Source organism: Clytia hemisphaerica, unplaced genomic scaffold, assembly GCF_902728285.1.
Source record: "Clytia hemisphaerica strain Z4C2 unplaced genomic scaffold, Clytia hemisphaerica genome assembly, whole genome shotgun sequence".
NCBI classification, from domain to species: domain Eukaryota; kingdom Metazoa; phylum Cnidaria; class Hydrozoa; order Leptothecata; family Clytiidae; genus Clytia; species Clytia hemisphaerica.
Genome location: NW_027104101.1, coordinates 429,163 through 449,362, shown reverse-complemented (window position 1 = coordinate 449,362; position 20,200 = coordinate 429,163). Strand labels below are relative to the sequence as shown.

Below are 20,200 nucleotides of genomic sequence, written 5' to 3'. Positions count from 1 at the left end.
TGAATTGTCAATAAAGGAACAGTACTCATTGTCTCTTTTACCTTATTTCATTATGAAATAGGAGTAATGGTTTTGTTCGGGTCAGCCACATCTTTATCATGATATTAGCGGGGTTAGTATATTCGAGATAAATCGAAGGAGATGGTATAAAGCAAAGTTGATATGTCGTCAAAATCGCCGTCCACTTTGCTGGACGATGGTAAAAACGCCAAAATACCGTCGTCTGTTAATGTGAGCAAAGGCGATATAGAACCACACATAATTTATCGGCTTTGTTTTGCATCGACTTTCCTTCCCGTCGCCCTCGATATTGTCCGATACATAAACTCGTTATTAGCGAGATTGGGTAGATAAATCACAAATATTGACGAATTTTCTCGAGCCTTCGTTCGCGCCACATCAGCTTTCTACAAGTTAATTGGAAAGCACCCGTGTGGTATATCCGCTTTGCTTGTAGAACGAAAAATTAGGCATCATTTCAAAGTGTTAACTAAGAATACTGAAGTTTGAGCTCTAGTCTTTTGGTACAAATTACATTGTAGAATTATAAGATTCTTCATTCAGCATCTTTTTTGAGTTAAATTTCATGTTGATCAATTTAATAAAAAAAATCGCGACTTTTATTTTTTAATTCCCGTATTTTTGTATTTTTAAGTTTTTTTTTGTATTTGGGTTAATATTTTTTAAGTCTAAGTATTTTACGCATTCTATTCTTTCTTACTCGTTAAACAACAAGCGATATATCTGTCGTCCACTTATAGTTGGAATGTTGAAAGAATTTTTTATTGAAACTTGTCTTTATCTTGACGGATTATTAGTTTACTGCGACATAATTTTTTGCGGACATTTTTTCCGAAACCGTGATATTTTTCCGTACAATTCTATACTCTCTCTAGAAAGTCTTAGCTAACATTTAGGTCATTGTAGCTATTTTGACAATTTTCTTATACATACATTTTTTTTTTCAATATGGGATATTAGGAAAAATAGGACTTTTCCCTTCACTAAATTTATAGGTATATTTTTTAACAAAGAGATGAACGGTAATGTTTTTACTCGGAAATTCTTTCTGTCATTATATTGGATAACCCTTTAAGTACCAATGACGAGTATACTAGACATGGGCTATATAGGAGGGTATGCCCAGTTTGAGTTAGAAATCGTCATTTTTGGTATTGGATTGAGTTTCATGGTCAAGCAAAAAAGAATCAAAAAAGTGAGTCTTTCCAGCGAGATTTAAGCCAAAAATTCAAAGAATTTGACAAAAAATCCACTTTTTTCAATATCCAATGAGCTAGAGTGAGTTCTGAAAATATTTTGTGAAACAACGCGTTAGAGATCCACAAATATCACATAATTTAGATTTTAATATTTAGATTTTATGATGATACGCACACAATTTTTTCAACTTATAGAAGTGGACTTTTTTCGGAACACCCTATTACTTATAAAGAGGCATTATGCTCTTAAGCTGAATTATAGCTTAAAGGGAACTGTTGAGGAGAGAAACAATCTGAAAATGTAACTAAAAACGCTTCTTTTAGAAACACAATATCCTGTATCACCACTTCCAAAACTTTTTGAATCAATGAAGTGTAATCGCATTGTACTGTGTGTTAGAACAGAGAAGAATTTGACGGCTGGAAAATATTTCAGGCTGGTGTATAGGCTTATATTTTGCTAGGATATCTGCAAATTTGAGCCTTCATATGCTTATAAGCGTTGTGAAAATACAAACATTCATACAAAGGATATTGTGCACAAAAAAGGTCATACCATAGATACCCTTTACTTTCTTTCTCATAAAGAATTTCAATCAAGATTTATAAAAATATCAAAATCCCAAAAAAATCTCTTTTTAAAAGGATAGAAAATGCTTTACTAGATGGAAATATGTTATTATACAAATGGCTTCATAAAAAAAACACTGGCATACCCTAGGACAAGTTTATCTCTGCACCAACTTCTCTCTATGAAAGGGTTTAATTCTTACGTTTTTTCATAAGAACGAACTATAAAAACATTAGGCTAGTGCCCAAAATATTAAGAACAAGTCAAGAACATTTTAAAGGCTTCAAGAACTCTAAAACACCATATTTCTTGGGAAAACAGAGGAAAATAGACAAAATTAAGAACTACTCAAATCTATTGACTTGCTTGTATAAAGGTATTTGGACCTTTTACACTAATTTTTTCTAGCCAGGAAAGATTGAGTGGGAAAAGTTTCACACCTCTTGGAATGTGCAAGAAATTTTTACCTTGGTGTACTTTTCCCACCCAGGTGATTTACTCAATTTTTCCTGCGAGGTTGATCCTACATTCTACTGAACAAAATTTTAATAAATTCTTTACACCTGGGTGAATGTAATATAACAAGAAAGCCTAAGCGGCGTAAAGGCCCAGCAGTGTTGGCACTTTCAGCATATTTTTCCGCTGCAGAATCGCCATACAACAGGAGCGAATTTTTTCAATGTATAGACTCGAGTCGGGCGAGCAATAAAGATTTAATTACTTTAAACTTTGCTCTACTAAGAAAGAAAGATTTGACCATATAAGTTGGAGGTAATAATCATATGTGGTTTTTTCTTACGTATGCGCACATTAGAAAGCCAGGTAGCTCGATTTTAACCTGGGATCATCAATTGATAATTGCGCGCATAGGCCCCGAAAAAGTCAAATTTTTTCGACCAGTTGTGTTTTAAAGGCCCATTGCGCTGCGCGCTGGGCCAACAAGTGTAATACCATACCCATAACAATCCAAATGTTTGCTCAGCAATCAAACGCGCCAAAATGACAAAAATTCTGATAGTTTAGTTAAAAAGAAAAAAAGGCAAAGTCAGGCTTGCACTTTATCCATAAAAGACTTCTTGCAGAAGTCTTTTTATCCAGCTAGCTTGATTTGTCTCTTATATTATTCAAAAATTTTAATTTTCAGTATAAGGTTTTCATTTGATTTTTGTGCAAACTTTTGAACTGTTAATGGTTATAAGTACATTAGCTGAAATTTGATTGAGATTCCAATTGATTGGACTGTGTTCGATTGAGATTGAGATTCGATTGTGTTCAACCTTTGGCTGGATGCATTGTCATTTTGGATATTTAAAAACACCAGCATAAATCAAGATGACTCCATGTTTTAATGGGTGCAAGGGAAACGACAACAGTAAGTTTTCCTTCCTGTAATTTATGGTCTTTACGAGGCCCCCCCAGTGGTTTGCGTGATGGCGTGATTGGGGCTTTTTTCTTGCGTGATGGCGTGATTGAGATTTGTTTTTGGCGTGATGCGTGATAGGGCAAAAATTTGAGGCGTGATGCGTGATTTGGGCTATTTTTCGCTATTTTTTGCGTGATGACAAATTATTTTAGCGATTTTCGTGATGCGTGATGGAGAAATTTTTTTTGCGTGATGGCGTGATTAGGGGTGCCGCTGGGGGGCCTCCTTAATGGTGCAGTTTTTGATTCCCCAAAATGACAAATCGTGTCTAGCTGTCCAGCAAAAGGTCTCTCGAGATTTGATTATATTCAACACTGCAGCAACATTTTCATTGGAGTAATATCCCCACGCCAATTTCTGGAAAAAGAAATCTCCAGACGGTGTCAATTGAAAGAATTAAAATTAAAAATAATCAATACAATATTAATTGGATGTAATTGAACGCATTCCAAGAGTGCTTTTTGATTAAGGTTCAATCATAATGGACATTGACCTTTCAATCGTTCACGTTCGACTTGGTGGGTCATCTGCATCTGGATATAATGGAGCTTTTTATATTAAACATGAATGACATTGATTAAGGAAAAGGTTATTCATTTCGTTCATCAACAAGGCACCAAAAAACAAGATAAAAAGCAGCAAGTTGCAAGTAAAGTTTCACATCACAAGCACGTGCCTTTTAAAATTGGAAGCCATTAAAAGCTATACTCACCTTTCACTTACGTATTTGAATTATTTAAGAAAGCGCTGATTCTTATCTTTGTGTGAGTCCATCTCTATACACGTCTATAGCTCTCTATCAACGCACGCTTTCAGATCACGCGACCGACCACGCGACCGCTTCTGAATTTGCATCGACCCTGAAAAAGCCGTTTTAACAAATATTCCCCTATAAGATAGGGAAATATTAAAAAATTACGTGTTCTTTAGAAAAAGTAACAAAATTATGTTTTATTACTGGTTAGTGACCAACCAAATCCAAATAAGAGCTTGTAAAAACTCCATCTCGTCCCGAAAAAGCACAACGTAATTCAAAAGTTTTAAATACTTTTAACAATTTTTTTGCATTTTTGAGACACTCGCGTTAAAGTGGATGTGATGAATGAATGTTAAGAGTTTGCTTCAAAAGATATCAGGCATTATTTCTGTTCTTCTTTTATGTCACTTTCCCGGGGGGGGGGGGTACTACCCTTGTCGACCGACGGGGGTGCTCTGCTGAGGTTCGAAAAAAGGACCCTACGTGGGACTCGAAATTTGCGAAAAAAGTAACCCTGAATGGGACTGAAATTCCCAAATTTTCTCAAATTTTCTACTTATCCCCCCAAATTTTCCAAAAATAGGCACCCTACGAGGAGCTGATTTTTCTATTTTGTTTTTGCGACCCTACCTGGGACTCATGGAGGTTAAAAAAGGTACCCTGACCAGCGGAGCATCCCCGTAACCCATCTTGCCCTAGTACCCCCCGGGGTCACTCTCCCGCCCTTTTTCAACTTTTTCAACTGGATTGACTCATACTTTTTTTCAGGCTCAAGTTATTACCCAAACTTTAAAGGACAAAGTTATCATTAAATCATTATCAATGCTGACTTAGTTATCTCGTTTTTCTTTGAAAATATTTTACGCATTAAATTCTGCAAATCACGAAAAAAGGGTCAGATGGGCGAACATTTTATTTGTCATTAAAATAAGCCGGTGAGATAAATATGAATTAACCCCTTCTCACAGACCCGGTAAGATTTTTTCAGTCATTAGGGGCAAAAATAACGGACCAAAACTCTATGGGGATCGCTATTTCCATTATTTTGCAGTGAGGATTTGCTCATCTGATTTTTTCAGGGGGAATAAAAATTAAAGTATAGTTTTCCACAGGGGACGATATTCTAATCAATTTTTCCAGTATGAACGGGTCTCAGTGGGTCTGTGAGAAAGGGGGTGTCTATATATACTATTTGCTGTTCATTTGTTACAATCAATTACGACCATTTTATAAAAAATTATGAAATATTTTACAGGGTTGCAAAAACAGCTAATTTATCAAGCAAAATAAAATAAAAATATTTATTTTATCAAATTCTATTAAATTCCTACTTAGTGGAAACAATTCTTCAGCTGCCTAAAAGCTTTAGAATTTTTCGGAGCATACCACTTAAAGCATCTGTTATTATTACTATTAATATCAAATTTTAGTCATTCTATGATTTTCAGTCCAGTGCGAGCCATAATGGTCCCTTTTCACACCCTCAAAAGTCTCAACAAAAGTTACAAAGGGTACAAAAGTTGGATAAGCAGGCCCGGCGGAACGACAATAAAAGTGAGGAGGCTGAATGCTAAAAATGAGATAGAATTCGTTAGGAATTTGAGAAAAAAATCCCCTTTGCTCAAAAGTGGGGAGGCTGGAGTCTCCTCAGTCTCCCTACTTTCGTCAGGCCTGAGTTTTTAAATCTTTTCAACCGCTCAACTAATTAAAACACAGAATTAGTTTCAGATGGGTATGCAGCACAGATCTGTAAAGCCCGAAGGGCTAGATAAGCGACTTTTATCGAAAAGTGAAGCCAAGGTTTGGAAGGATTTCCTACCAAAGTCACGTGACTAAAATATGCAATTTCACCAGTTTGAGAGATATTTGCCGCCTACTTTTATTTGATCTCGCGCTCTAAAAACAATTAAAATGCTAGAGCCTATCCGCGGGCACGAAATTTAAAAAGTAAATTTTTTGCTTCACTTTTTTTTGCTGGAGAAAGCTTAAAGTTTCATATCTAGCCCTTCGGGCTTTACAGATCTGTGGTATGCAGTGCTTTATTCTCTAGTGTGTGAATTACTGGATCGACTGCTAGCGTATTACAAAGTGTGAGCAAAGCGAGGCAAATTTAAATGCCATAAACATCTTCCAGGTCTCTTAAAGAAACAATAATTGTGACTCAAATAAAACATAAGTCTTTCGGTCTATTCCTCTTGTTCATTCTTCTCCAACCCATCATCAATATTGCTCAAATCATCCATGGAAAAGGCGACTGACACTTTAAATACAGGATGATTGTCATCGAGATCTCTGGTGATCTGATTTTCCTCACAGCTTCGGCGCCTTCTGTAACTTCTCATGCTGCTTCTTGAGATTCTACATTGCTCATCTTCGGAATCATTTGCTGTTGCCAAGGAACTGGTATGTTGTGCGTTATCTACGTTTAGATTGCTTGCTCTCCCGTCATCATTTTGAATTGACCGATCTCCGTGATTTGTAGAATGCGAATGACTGGATGGGGGGACACTTTCGTTTTCTGAACCAAAACCTTGGCCATCATTTTGGCAAATGATAGAACCACACGGTGATGGTAATTCCATTTCCTCGTGATATTTTGATGAAGTATCCGAATCGGTTTCAAAACGGTTGATATCATCCCCTAATCGGGATTCTTGGATCATTGATAATTGTCTTTTTGAGAATAAGTGACTGACTGGACTCCGTCCTGCGTTACTGCTACCACTGCTTGAACTTCGACTGATATTGTCTTGGTTATCACGTGGTCTATTTGAATGGCTCCGTTGATTATTATTTAATTCTTGATTGAATCTTGCCTTGAAAGAATCATGGTAATCTGAAAGATCAGTACTATATCCCGAACTGTTCGGGGTTGATGCCGAAGATCCCATATCGTACGGTGCAAATTGTCTTTCACGTTGATATGTTTTTGATTTGAGTGTAGGGCCTTGAAATGCGTTTTCGAATGGATCGTAAACGGGTGTAAATGGTTGTTGAAATGTCGCAGCAAGAGACGGACGCAAGGAAGTTTTGTCCTTGGGTTGGTCTTGATCTCGTTCGTCATTTCCTTCTTCAATTCCCCGAAGTGATCCTGGGTTAATTTTAAAAAGATTTGGAATTATTTCTTAGCTCCTCCCCCCTACAATCGTTGCCAATATATTATGTGGCTAATTTCCGGTGGTCAAATTTAGATACATTTCAATATCCTCCCCTCCCCTCCGAACATTGTTGGCGGGAAAGAAACATTTTTTGACCTGTCCTGAGCAACAACATTGTTTCGGGGGAGAGGGGATGCTCGTTTTTGTGCTTTGTGCCATAGGTTTTGTCAATGGCCATCCCCCTCTTAGCAACAGACTCAGATGAAGTAATTGTTTGTACGCTTATTCAGTCGGCATCAAAAACGAAGGGAGGAATGCTTGTAAGTCATGTCCACTTTGAACTGAGCCATTCCATTTTATATCCATACAGGAGGTGGACGATCCTTTCCAGGGGTTATTCGAGCAGAACTTTCAGGGAGTCTAAAAGAGTTTTTTTTCATTTTTCCAAGGGGGTAAACAATCATTTCAAAATTTCTAGGGGTGGATTACTGATTTTAGTTTTTTCCTCGGTAACTTTAAGGTATGAGACGAATTTTTTCAACGGTTTTTTGTAAATCTTGCTATTTTCCATGGGTATCCACCCATTTCTATGATTTTTTTTTTGACTTGATTGAAAAGATTCGCCCATCGCCCTATATGGAAATTTAATGAAATGGCCCATTAATCTTCAAGAGTTTCTAGATATACGACTCGTTTCTCAAGTACCATTCAGTATGAAAATCAAAGGTTTATACTTACTCCTATTTTTATTCCAAGTCCCAAACTGCTGGAACAGCTTCCCAACAAAAGTTGATCGTCTCGGTGTCGCTGAAGAAATTGTTTTTGAACGTTGAATCCCACTAACATTTCCCTCAAGCCTATCATCTGTTCGATCGAAACGGTCTGGAAACAGCTTTGGATCTTGAATACAGTCTATGACATCTGTCGTATTTAGCCGATCTCTGGATATAGCACTCCAACTTCCTGTTGTTGAGCTTTCAAGTGTGCTATAAAAATGAAGAATTGATTATGAAAATAGGAGAATTTTCTTTTCCAGAGATCTACAAGATCTTTAGTGTAACCGAACCAGAGCTTCGTTCTTTCTTCGATAAAGTCTCTCTGGAACCGTCAGTGCAGATTATCTCTATTACAATAAGGACTTTTTTTGTAGTTTTCTTCACGTGATTTCATGAATTTCCGTAAAGCAATATAGAAATTTTTGGGACTCGACCTTGTGAAATATTTCAAGCCCCCTGGTTCGAATCATCACTCCTTCCAATATTCGGCTGGCCGTGGACCCCCTAAAAACAATCGAAAGACCAACTAAAGGTCCTACATTACTGGGCTATCCACGTAAAATATAAAATATAAAATCTAGACACTATCCATCTATCTATCAAGATCGCACTTGCGGTCTAAATCTGTTTTTACCCAGATGGTTTTTACTCCCGTTTTTTCGACGTTCATCTAACGTTATATGGACGTTGTGAATATTAGAAAAACGTTCAAACGACGTTGCGTGCCAACTGGGTAAGATATGGCTGTATGGTATTCATTCTTACCTCATGCTATTGCTTCGTTGCATCCCGTATTGACTGCGCTGTCGAATGTGACTTGTGTTCTGAAAATTAAGAATAGTTATCTAATACACCCCTGTGTCACAGACCCGCTGGGACCTCAGCCCTACTGGAAAGTTTGACAAAAAGTTTGTCCCCGGTGGGAAAATACACTGAAATTTCAGCCCCACTGGGGAATTGATTCTGATTTTATACCCATTCGAAATTCAATATTAAAAAAATTGCACTCCAAAACCTTCCCCACTGGATCTCTTAAACTTTTAATAACAGGATTTCTATCCCCATTGGGATTTCAATAGGAATTTCTATCCCTATAGAGGAAGAAAGTTCCACCGGAGCTGTGAGACAGGATGTTTTAATAGTTACTGGCAATTTGTTATTGTTAAAGTTGTTGATACCCAAAGGTAAATTTTGGTATTCTTGGAGCTTGTCCAGGTGGGTTATAAATCGTGACTATGGGGCCCGGCGGGCACTCATATGGTTCGACCAACGACATTTGCCACCCTTAAGGGTAAATTTTTCGTGACCCTCAAGGTCTACTTTTGATAGAGTGCACTACAAGGGTCTTCTTTTAGCTGGATACACTGTAAGGGTATGTTTGGTGACTACTGACAGTAAAAATCTGATGAATAATTATATTTTGTCTCGCACCCATTTTGATTTGTTTTGCTCATTTTGTCGACACCTCTGACTCATTTTCAGGTGACTTTACCTAAATAACTTATGAAATCAAACTACACTGTAAGGGGCAGAAATGCACTGTAAGGGTAATTTTTCATTGCTCAATGGCCGCACTGTAAGATTCCGATTTTAAAAGCCATATTTTTGGCGGCACATGCCGTCGTTTAAAAATCGAGTGCCCCTTCCGGGCTATGGGGCCAAAATGTCCAGGGTCAAATCATCAAAAATGATTCATCCTTCATCCTCATTTCTGGAAAAGTACATTCATTACCAACAGAATATCCCCTGACTCACCTTGTTAACAAATCGGTCAGTTCTTTCTTTCAATTCTGCAATCCAATCTGTAAAATCGTCATATGATTTTGTACATAGAAACCATGTTCTGTCATTGGCCACAATTCGAAGTACAAAAGGAAAGCCATTGACTGGTTTGTCTGAAACAGCTAATACTTTGATATCTAGCAAATTGATCGAACCTAGATGATAAATATTATTTTGAGTGAAAGGGTTTATATGTATGATAAAATTTACGTAGAAAGATTTCATGGGTATCTTCGAAAAATATTTGAATTCAGCTCGAAGCACTAATCAACTGTTTTGTTTTCCTTTCGGTCCCCAGAGAAGTTTCTCATCCCTACTAGCTACTAGGGAAAACTATTGGAATTTTGAGAATCTCCGTTTAATAATTGAGCTTTAGATGATAAAATTGAAACTCCTACTCCCGACTTGATAAAAACAAAAGACCTTCCATCTCCGCAAGACTTTTTATCTCATTCATTTCATCCCCACTGTCTGAAATATTCTCCCGGCACTTGTAAATTCAGACAACAATTAAAAAAAATGGAAATTTGTGATGTTTCAGGGTTTTGAAAGTTAGTATGAAACGTATTTTAACCTTTTCAAAATATCTTTACCACTAAATTGTAATACAAAGGGCAAAATTAATGATCTTACCAATATACTTTTCACCCCTGCTTGCCGCTTTATCGTTCTCATAATAAATCAATTCCAGTTCTCGACCCCCGTCTTTGTGGACATCAGTAAAGGTATCATATAGAACGAAATAACGATATTTCCAACGAGCAACGTGTTGTTTTTTCAACGGTGGTGATTTCCATAAGTAGCCTGCATGTGCAATACAGTATGGGTTCAATTTCGGCATACTTTTAATAGAGCCTCTTTGTGTGATATCTTGTTGTTCTTCAGTTTTTTTTCTGCCTAATCTTAAAAAGTGTAATATTTAAAAAAAAGTATAGGATTCAATGCGTCAAGGTTGTAACGCACTTTGTTATAACACTACACCTTTAATACCTAACATGCTTTGTAATACACCTTGACTCGCACAGCTTTTCGTATTACAAAGTGCGTTGATTTTTATTACAAAGTGTGGTAGGTCGATTATTACAAAGTGTGTCATTTTTTATTACAAAGTGAGACGTTTATTACAAAGTGCATTAGTACAAAAGTCAATGACAGTGTCAGCAAATCATTATTGGTTAAAACCCTGTTAAAACCGCTCATTAATTTTAATACATTTTCAGTTTGTGCAGAGAGAATTTACTCTACTCCCCCGATGTATGTCTGTCAATGTCTAGAAAAAACCCTTTCCTTATCGGTACAAATTGGTACACGTTTCTTTTCATAAGAACAAACTACATAAGAACATAAGGCTTCGATGGCCGAAATATGAAGAACATGTTCAGAACATTTTTAGGCTTAAAACTCATAAATTTAAGAACATTCCAAGGCTTTAAAAATTTTGGATGCTCTTATAAAAGAAAAACGTGTAATATAAATGTCAAAATAGAGGCAGAGATCCTCGCCTTTCCGCATAACTTTCAGTAAGGACTTCAACTAAGTTCTTGGTTTAAAAGATTAAATTGATAAATCTTTATTGATAAAACAAGTCAGTCAGTGTAGGCGGTTTGAGCAAGAATTTTATCAAAGAAACTGTTTATTACATTATCAGAAGGGGAATTCTCCGAACTTTTACACATTTTTCATAAGAACAAACTTTATAAGAGTATCAGGCTTCGATGGGCAAAATATTAAGAACAAGTTATAACACTTTAAGGCTTTGCGGCCTCTAAAATACTCACAAAATAGGGAATAAAGTCCATGTTAATAACATTTTTAGACTTGAAATTCAAAAAGTTTAGAACATCCGAAGCCCTTAAAATTTTGGATGTTCTTATAAAACAAAATGTATTTCGTTTAGATTCTCTTAAACTTCCTTGATTGACTGTACAGAAACTGTAAAGAAAAATACATATATGTTTTAAACGTGGGCTAAAAACCGGCCAAAAACCCAAAAACAAATTGAGAACAACCTACTGAGCCTCAGATTTCCGAAATTATACTGAGACAGTACAGATTTTAACAGATTTTAACCCTGAAAATTTCAAACAAATAAGAACAGCCCAGCCAAAATTTACCCAAATTTACTGGCTCTTATGAAAAAAGCTTTTAAGCTTATAAAAGCCCAATATTGCAGATGTAGAACGATAAACAACTCGGCTTGATGATATTACTTTTGGGCTTTAGTAAAGAAAGATACATTCATAGCCACCTTCCTGCTAGTACCTACCTAGTAATGTTATTGAAGGAGTTGGAAACGGTTACACCCCTTTCTCGCAGCCCCGGTGGAAATATTTCCCACAGTGTGGGGATAAAAATTACATTGAAATCCGAATGGGGATATAAATTCTATTATTCGAAGCTCAAAGATGAAACCGGATGGTTTTGAAGTGCAACTTCTTACATTGAATTTCAAATGAGGACAAAAATGAAAGTCAATTTTCAGTCAATATCCCAGTGAGGCTCAAGTTATTTTTTTCCCACCGGAAACGAAATTTTGGCCAAATTGTCCAGTTGGGCGGGGGTTTCTGCCTGTTAGTGACACAGAGGTGTATGGTTTAAAATTTTCAGCCTGCAGCCATCTATACGGTTCATTCTGTGTCTTATATTGTACTGTTCAAGTCTTGGTCAATTTAGTCTACTGGAAGTTTTGAAAAAGCACTGACACAACACTCACCTGACTCAACCACAGTGTTTACCAATCCAATCAGAAAATTCTCTCGTGTTCGAATTCTCGTGCACCGTCTGTAAACATAAAAAACATCGAAACTTATCTACCGCTGTGACATGCCTTACATCTATAATCTTTTCTTATAATGCTCTGTACAGGGAAAAAAGAGACTATAGATCGACTTTTTTATATCATGAGAAAAGTTTGTTAGCACTATTTTTAATTTAATTCTTACATCGAAAAATATCTTATACAGTAGACGAACTAAAAGCTCTCAGACTGGGGTAATTCAACATTACTATGATGTTTCTTAGAGACTGCAAATGAAATATATTCTTTAACGCTTGTATGTTTATAACGATTTCGCAAATTAATTTTGCCTGTTTAAATTTGTTTTTAAAAATAAAATCAACTGTCATATGTGCTTTCAATAAATAGGTTTTAATCTCGGCTATCACAAAAGACTTAACTTATAAAAAACTAGTTAAAATCAAAATACGTCAAGGTATTATTAACTTATAATCCCTTTGAAAATTGATCTGATTGTGACTGAAAGACTATTAAAATGCTGCATTGATAGAACAAGGCATATACATCCATAGGTTGTAGGTATTCCCCTTTAGCGACAAAGTCCAAATATCACACTGGCGAGTTGCAATATAGGAAGTATAACTTTCTAAAGGTCATTCAGACAGATTTTTGTAAAGCCCAATGTGTTAGATATTGCTTTAAGCCTTTCTGATTGGTCAAATGCTGAGATTCTATTGTAATGTCACGTGACCTGGTTAGGATGTCGTATCTAACCACGGCACACCCGAAAAACCTTATTTGAGATTCAGGTTAGACACCGTAACTTTTCATTCTTGTCTGTAAATTACCAACTTAATCGTGCCGACCAAAATTTCTCTCGATTCGTTATCTCAATCAATACACAAGCTGCAAAATTAAAGTCTGAAGACATCACGCTTTTACTCGAAGTTTTTATGTGCTTGTTACATGACATTTATTTCTGATTGATTCGAATTTATTGACACTTATATTAGTGTCATCAAATGAAGCCATCAGTTGTAAGTTGTAAAGCAAGTAACATGGGAATGAAATCACGTAAACCTTTTCGAGTTATCACATATTTTGACTTCATTGATAATTTGCAACCCGTGTATTGATTTTCCTCTGTCACTGGTCAAAGTTTTAGGTCCTTAAAACTTTGACATCCCAAGAGAATCGAGATCCTAACAAAAGAAAGTAAACGCTCTATACCGTGAGCACTAAAATTTAGCTTTCTCTGGACTTTAACCTGTGGCAACGAACTATACGAAATTGGTTGTGTCTGTCTAAATCATATTACTATTCAAAGAATCTAAGATTAAGGGCACAAATCCTTACGTTAAGGTTAAGCTGGTTATCAAAACAGATACTATGCGTGCTGGATAAAATCCTTATTTGACTTCACAGTGTATTATTCACTGTGATACTGACGGTGTAATACACACCCCTGTGTCACAGACCCACTGGGACCCCAGCCCCACTGGAAAGTTTGGCAAAAATTTCGTTCCCGATGGGAAACAACCCTGTAATTTCAGCCCCACTGGGGAATTGAGTTTGATTTCTTCCCCATTCGAAATTCAATGTTTAAGAATTGTACTCCAAAACCATCCCCCTACTGGGATGAATAGAAGAACCTTGGAAGAATAGAATTTCTATCCCCATTGAGATTTCAATAGGAATTTTTATCTCCTTTGAGGAAGATAGTTCAACTGGGGCTGTGAGACAGGGTTAAAACTAAGCATTAAAGTCTTTTCCCCCGGGTTTGAATTCAAAACACGAAAAAGATTTTTGTTCAAATGAAAATCCCCTTTCTTTTCTCATCTTGGTCTGGACACAGTGAACTTTCATTGAAACTTTTGTAAAATCGGGATTATTTTGGCTAATATCCCTTGTATCTCCTCAAGTAGTGTTCATAAGGAGATGACATTTGGTATATAAAGTCTCCTTATAGCTATGTAAAAGAAGGAAAAAAATATTTTTGATACATCAAATCGTTCATCAGTTATTGGGCACTTTCGTTTTTGAGAGATCCCTCTATCCCGTCCTCATCCCGGTTGAGATCCCTCTAAATCGGAATCAAGATAATTCCGGATAGGAAAGTGCTAGAAACTTGAAATTTTCACAGAATGTACTTATACTTGTCCTCTAAAGGATAAAGGAAAAATAAAGCATTTCTTCTCAGTTAATTTCCTAAAATTAGGCTAAAACAAGGAAATTTGAATCCGATTAATCCAATGAAAGATCGCCGTGGGAGTACTTAAGGCAAAATGGGCTACAGGGATCTTTTATAAGGGAAAATTTTTGGATTGGCAAATCGACAATAGGTACATTCACGGAATTCAATGGTACATTTGACATGGTCGAATGTTCATTGTCATTGTCACCATCTCTTACGGTCAGTTGTGGGAAAAGTGTCTGATTTAGAAGTTGCCAAAGTCCAAATTTCTTCTGCCAATTTTTGCTAAAATTTGATATCGGATTGATTCCATCGGGAGCACTTATATGAAGTTAAGAGACGCAAAAGATTTCAGGGTCGATTTCTTTATCTTTATCTGTTTACATTTTTCCTTTTACTTTAATCGTAGAAATTTTAGCGAGACTAATTTTAGCGTTTTAGCGAGTTTTCCCTATTTTCGCTAAAATTAATCTCGCTAAAACACGCCGAATCGACAGATCGCTAAAATTTATCCGCGCTAAATTTTTCCAAAACGCAATTCGCTAAAATAGATCCAGTTTTTTTCTTCTTTTTTTTAACGATTTTTGCGAAAACTAATAAAGATATTTATTTTTGTCGGTCCCTAGAGTTCTGGAAGAAAATGTAGGCTTAAAAACACACGCTTATCTCGAACCTCCGTTATATCTCGAACTTTCACCAAAATACATCTCAAAAAGTTATTTGGAAATGGCGATTCGCTAAAATTAATCCACGCGAAATTTTCTCAGACAAGTATTCGCTAAAATTTATCCACGCGAAATTTTTTGAAATCGTGATTCGCTAAAATAAATCCAAAAAAAATCAAGATTTTCCTGACTCGCTAATATACGCTAAAATTACTCTCGCTAAAATTTCTACGATTAAAGTATTAGTAGAATATATTTACAATAAACAATATTTAGCAATAATCACAATATTTAAAAATAATTAAAAAATTTAACAATAATTACAAAATTATGGTTGTTAAACCAACCAATTCAGTAATACCCTTTCTTTTTAAGCTTTTTCTAAGATCAACCATTCATTTGCAAAGATTAAAGTAAAATTTATGTTGGTTACAGTAGAGACTGAGAGCCTAGAGGCGGAATTTCTCTATGAACACCATGATCTCTCTGTCATAAAACTAGTTTAAGTATTTGTTATGTTCTTACAGAAAATTTTGTATGTGGGGATGATGAAATGATTATTTTTAAATGATCTACCTCAGACCATTTTCTATTCTCCCCTCCCTCCCTTTAAAAAGTGAATAAGCATCGATAACAAAATTTAACCCTGGACTTGGATAAGATGCAGTTTCAAAAGTTTTCCTAAGCCCTTAAACATTATAACACCCCTGGTCTCACAGCCCCGGTGGAACTTTTTTCCCCAGTGGGCATAAAAACTTCTATTGAAATCCCAATGAGAATAGAAATTCTATTGTTCAAAGGTTAAAAAATCGAATGGGAATGGATTCGGAGTGCAACTTTTAAACATTAAATTTCGAATAGGGTTGAAATCAAGTCCATTTCCCAGCGGGGCTGAAATTTCAGGGTATTTTCCCACCGGGGACAAAATCTTTGCCAAATTTTCTAGTGGGGCTTGGGTCCCAGTGGGTCTGTGTCACAGGGGTGTATTATATTTCCAGAAGAGTCCGTTATCGTCTATTTTTATTTGATTGTTCTCTTGTTTAAGTAATCCCGTCCAAATATCAATTCATTTATGGAAAAAGATATTGAATACAAGATGATCATCACTAAGAAATCTGGTGATCTGATTTTCCTCGAAGCTTCGGTGTCTTCTGTAAGCCCTCATACTACTTTTTATTGTTCTGAATCGTATGCTCCCAGGCCTTTTTTCTATAGAATGTGATTGATTTTCTTCACTTTCTCTTTGCGAGGACAAGGAAACACTTTCGCTTTCTGATGCAAAGCTTCGAGCATCGTTTTGGCAAAGGATATCCATTTTCTCGTAAATATGAGATGAAGTAAGGGAATCGGTTTCATATCGGTTATCAATGTTCCCGAATCGGGATACTGTCATTGAACGTCGGGGCCATGTATCATACCCCGAATGCTTATCATCTTTTTGAGCAGGACGACCAGGAAACAAATTTTGATCTTCAAGAATTTCATGAATATCTGTCGTATCTAGCCGATCTCTGGACATATGACTCCAACTGCACGTTGTTGAACTTTCAACTGTGCTATAATAATAAGAATGAGAGGATACGTAATGTACAATCATACAATCGTGGTCATAATATTTGAGAAAAAAGGAAAATTCCTGCGAAATCTTATAGCCACAAACGATTTAGAAGCGCTTTAACTTAGGTTGGAAGGTAGAGTTTAAACTCTGAGTTTTAACATAGGACTTAAGACCTATGAAGACCTTAGGATCTGAGGATCCAAAAGTTCAAAAATGGTCCAATAAGGCTCAAAATATAGTCCGGAAGTCTATAAACCCCTCTCGAATTGAAATACTCGAATAAATCTATCAATTAGCCCAAAAGCGACTTTCTCGCCCGAACTTGAAATTTCGAAAAACGAGGAAGTAAACTAAATTCTCAATAGATTTTGGCCATGATTGTAGTGTGTGTTGTAAAGTGTGAACTTTTATCATATCTTAAATTATATTAACCAAATAATCGAAAAATGCAATTAAAGGCAGTGATAAATTTTTTTACCAAATGTTTTTTCCATTTCAAAGTATCATTAGTATTTTGACCCCTCTACTATGAGTATACTTGTATTACGGCAACGAACGTGTAAGGTTCTTAGTACCTTATGCTGTTTTTTCTTTGTATTTCATATTGGTTACGTCGATGTGTTGTGTGTCTATCCCTCTAAAAATGACAATATAACATGTGTGATTACCTTGTGGGGTGGTTTAAAAAGGTCCAGAGTTTTTACCATTTTCACCATGTTAATAATATATGCCCTATTGCTAAACGGGGCCTACTCCTGATGAAGTAGAATTCAATTTGCAAAACTAATGCAGCTAATGTCCAGACAGTGATGGATATGTGCATGGGAAACATAGATACAATGATAGATGGTGATGAGACTCTAACTCTACGCCGGAGAGCATATAGCTCGTTGCGGTCGTAGATTTCGCTTTTGGTCGTAGCTTTTCTAGCTTTTGTATCCGAGTAGCTGTACCCAATTTCTCTCACATGTTGGTTGGCCCGGGCGAAGGGATATTTAAGTGAACCGTAGTTCGGGAATTGAGCTTGGACCTCGCATACGGGAGTAAAGAGCGAAGCCCCAGTATCAAACCATTACTATAGGCCCCGTTAAGGGGGGGGGGGTACACTTTTTGGTAGACCATGGCATATGTTTTTAAGAATTACTATTTTAAGCTGGTTTGAGACCAAATCAAACCACAAAAATTATATTCTCCCCAATTAGATAATCCTTTTAAGGTGTTTTGAGGGTGTAAAAAGTGAAAAATTTTCTTCGTCGCGCAACCATGATGGGGGACATTTTTTTCGAAAATGTTGGCCCCCTTACTCAAAATGGCTCGCCGAGGCCCATGAACACGGCTTCACCCAGTGGCAGGTTCATGGCAGCTTCACTTTTATTGGACTTACCTCTTTTAGAAATGCATCTGTTCTTTCTTTCAACACAGTTATCCAATCAATGAAATCATAGAAAGATCTGGTGCATAAATACCATGTTCTGTCATTTGCATGAATGTTGAGCACAAAAGGGTATCCGTTCACAGGTTTGTCAGAAACAGCTAACACTTCAACTTCCAGCAAATTGATTGACCCTTGATTAAAAGTAAGATTCAAAGTTGTAGTGAAAAAGAAAAGGAACAAAAATTGTTTTTTTTCGAAACTAGTTTTTAAGATTGAAAGAAAGTCTTATTATTTGGTTCCCCTCATTTATTGTCCCTTTACCAGTTTTGCTCCCTGAGTGACCCTGGAACTATCTGTGAATATTATTTAGAATCTTAATTATGCTTAACAGAGTGATTCTGAAATTTTACAACAAAAAAGACATCACACAAAAGTCATACCAAGAGGTTTGCTACCATTCCTTGACTCTTCTTTGCTTTTAAAATAAAGCAATTTCAATACTCGACGCCCGTCTTTGTTGGTATCAGGAAAGGTATCGTACAGTACAAAATAGCGATATTTCCAACGAGCCAAGTGTTGTTTTTTCAACGGTGGTGATTTTGTTAATGGTCCCTCAAATACGATGTAATCTGACATCTTATCTCAATCGAGTTTCTTTTTGAGGTATGTATGAATTCTTTTTCAGTTTTAGCTCCTAAGAATTAAAAGTTTACCAATTACTCAAGAAAAGGATACACAGTAGGGTTTTTTTTAACATCGAGTTTAAAGCCCAAAGGACTAGAGTAGAATCTCTCACGTTTCCCAGGCAAAAAAGTGAAGCCATTTATTTTCCATCCAGAACACGCCTAGAACGCGCCTAGTGATAGATTTTACTTTCAATCCGGCGTTTGTGTAAAAACCACGCGTGGGCGTTCTGGATCGGAAATAAGTGGCATCATTTCCCATCCAGGAGTCTCGAGTCTAGCCCTTCGGGCCTGGAAGTCAATGGTTTTTAACTCTTCCTTTATGGCCTACCTACCGTACCCTTAAGGTTATACGTTTTACAGATTAAACAAAATGCACTGTAAGGGTCGAATTAAGCCAAGATGAGCGAAAGTGCACTCTATATGTGTAAAAAGTGAGCAAAGCGAAAACGAAACTTTGTACATACGGTCATTTTGAATAATCAAGTGTCCCCCGGGCTTTATGGGCTATATTTCCCAAATTAGAGGATAATTTTCCACCAGGGACGATATTTAGCAGTAGAAAGGGGTCTGTGAGAAGGGGATGTCTATGTGTGTAACAGCGTTCGTTTCTCTATTTTCTTGATTCACAGATGGTTATTTTTAAGTTTCTCCTTAAACATTTGCCAGCGCTGAGATCAGATTGTTCTTAATTTCTTCTTAGGTTTTGGCCAATTTTCAGCCTCGTTTACAAATTGGTCTTATAAAAGAAAAAGTAATTAACAATTTATCAGAGAATACAAACCTCCAAAGCAACCACATACCTAACTTTTAAAAGTCCCTCCATGAACTCCAATTTATGAACTCCAATTTTTTTATGGCTTATTAAAGATACACAAACCAAACTTAGATAAGATTGGTCTATTTAAACGATCTTTCATTTATTAGCTTTCGAAAACAAATCCCTGCCGTGAGATACAGGTATACATTAGATCTACTCCGCATTTACATGCTTTTTTTTATAAGAATAGTGCAATTTGGATGAGGGTCAAGTATTCTTAAAAAATTGCCAAAATTGAGTGTGGAATATTCTTAACGTATTCTTACTTTTTTAGACTTGTTCACAAACATGAGAAATTATCAATTTGATAGTTTTGGACTTTTGAATAAACATTTGGAGCTAAAATTACATTTCTGCCTCAAAGTTTAAATTCAAGTCTAACAAATGAAGCAGTTTTTTTTTCTGTTAACCAAATAAAATTGTATTCTTATCAAATTCTGTGAAACTAACCCTAGATGGTATTCTTAGGGTATTCTTACGGTTTAGCCAATTTTCACCCTGATATTCTTATAGAAGATATTCTTATAAAAAAAGCGTCTAT

The 20,200-nt window shown here is 36.2% G+C and overlaps 2 protein-coding genes across 2 annotated transcripts; both read right to left on the bottom strand.

Annotated features, from left to right (window-relative positions):
• Nucleotides 1–5,081: 5,081 nt before the first annotated feature.
• Nucleotides 5,082–10,534, bottom strand: LOC136813013 (uncharacterized). The gene is made up of 5 exons (XM_067069520.1): nt 10,261–10,534; nt 9,601–9,782; nt 8,611–8,669; nt 7,808–8,055; nt 5,082–7,062 (listed from the first exon to the last, which is right to left on the bottom strand). Exons 1-5 carry the CDS (start codon nt 10,466–10,468, stop codon nt 6,158–6,160), a joined length of 1,602 nt encoding a protein of 533 aa, XP_066925621.1. The 5' UTR covers nt 10,469–10,534; the 3' UTR covers nt 5,082–6,157.
• Nucleotides 10,535–15,778: 5,244 nt separating this feature from the next.
• On the bottom strand, nt 15,779–18,846 carry LOC136813024 (uncharacterized). The gene is made up of 4 exons (XM_067069533.1): nt 18,597–18,846; nt 18,166–18,347; nt 17,357–17,418; nt 15,779–16,779 (listed from the first exon to the last, which is right to left on the bottom strand). The coding sequence occupies exons 1-4, from the start codon at nt 18,790–18,792 to the stop codon at nt 16,290–16,292; spliced, it is 930 nt and encodes a 309-aa protein (XP_066925634.1). The 5' UTR covers nt 18,793–18,846; the 3' UTR covers nt 15,779–16,289.
• Between the last annotated feature and the right edge of the window lie 1,354 nt (nt 18,847–20,200).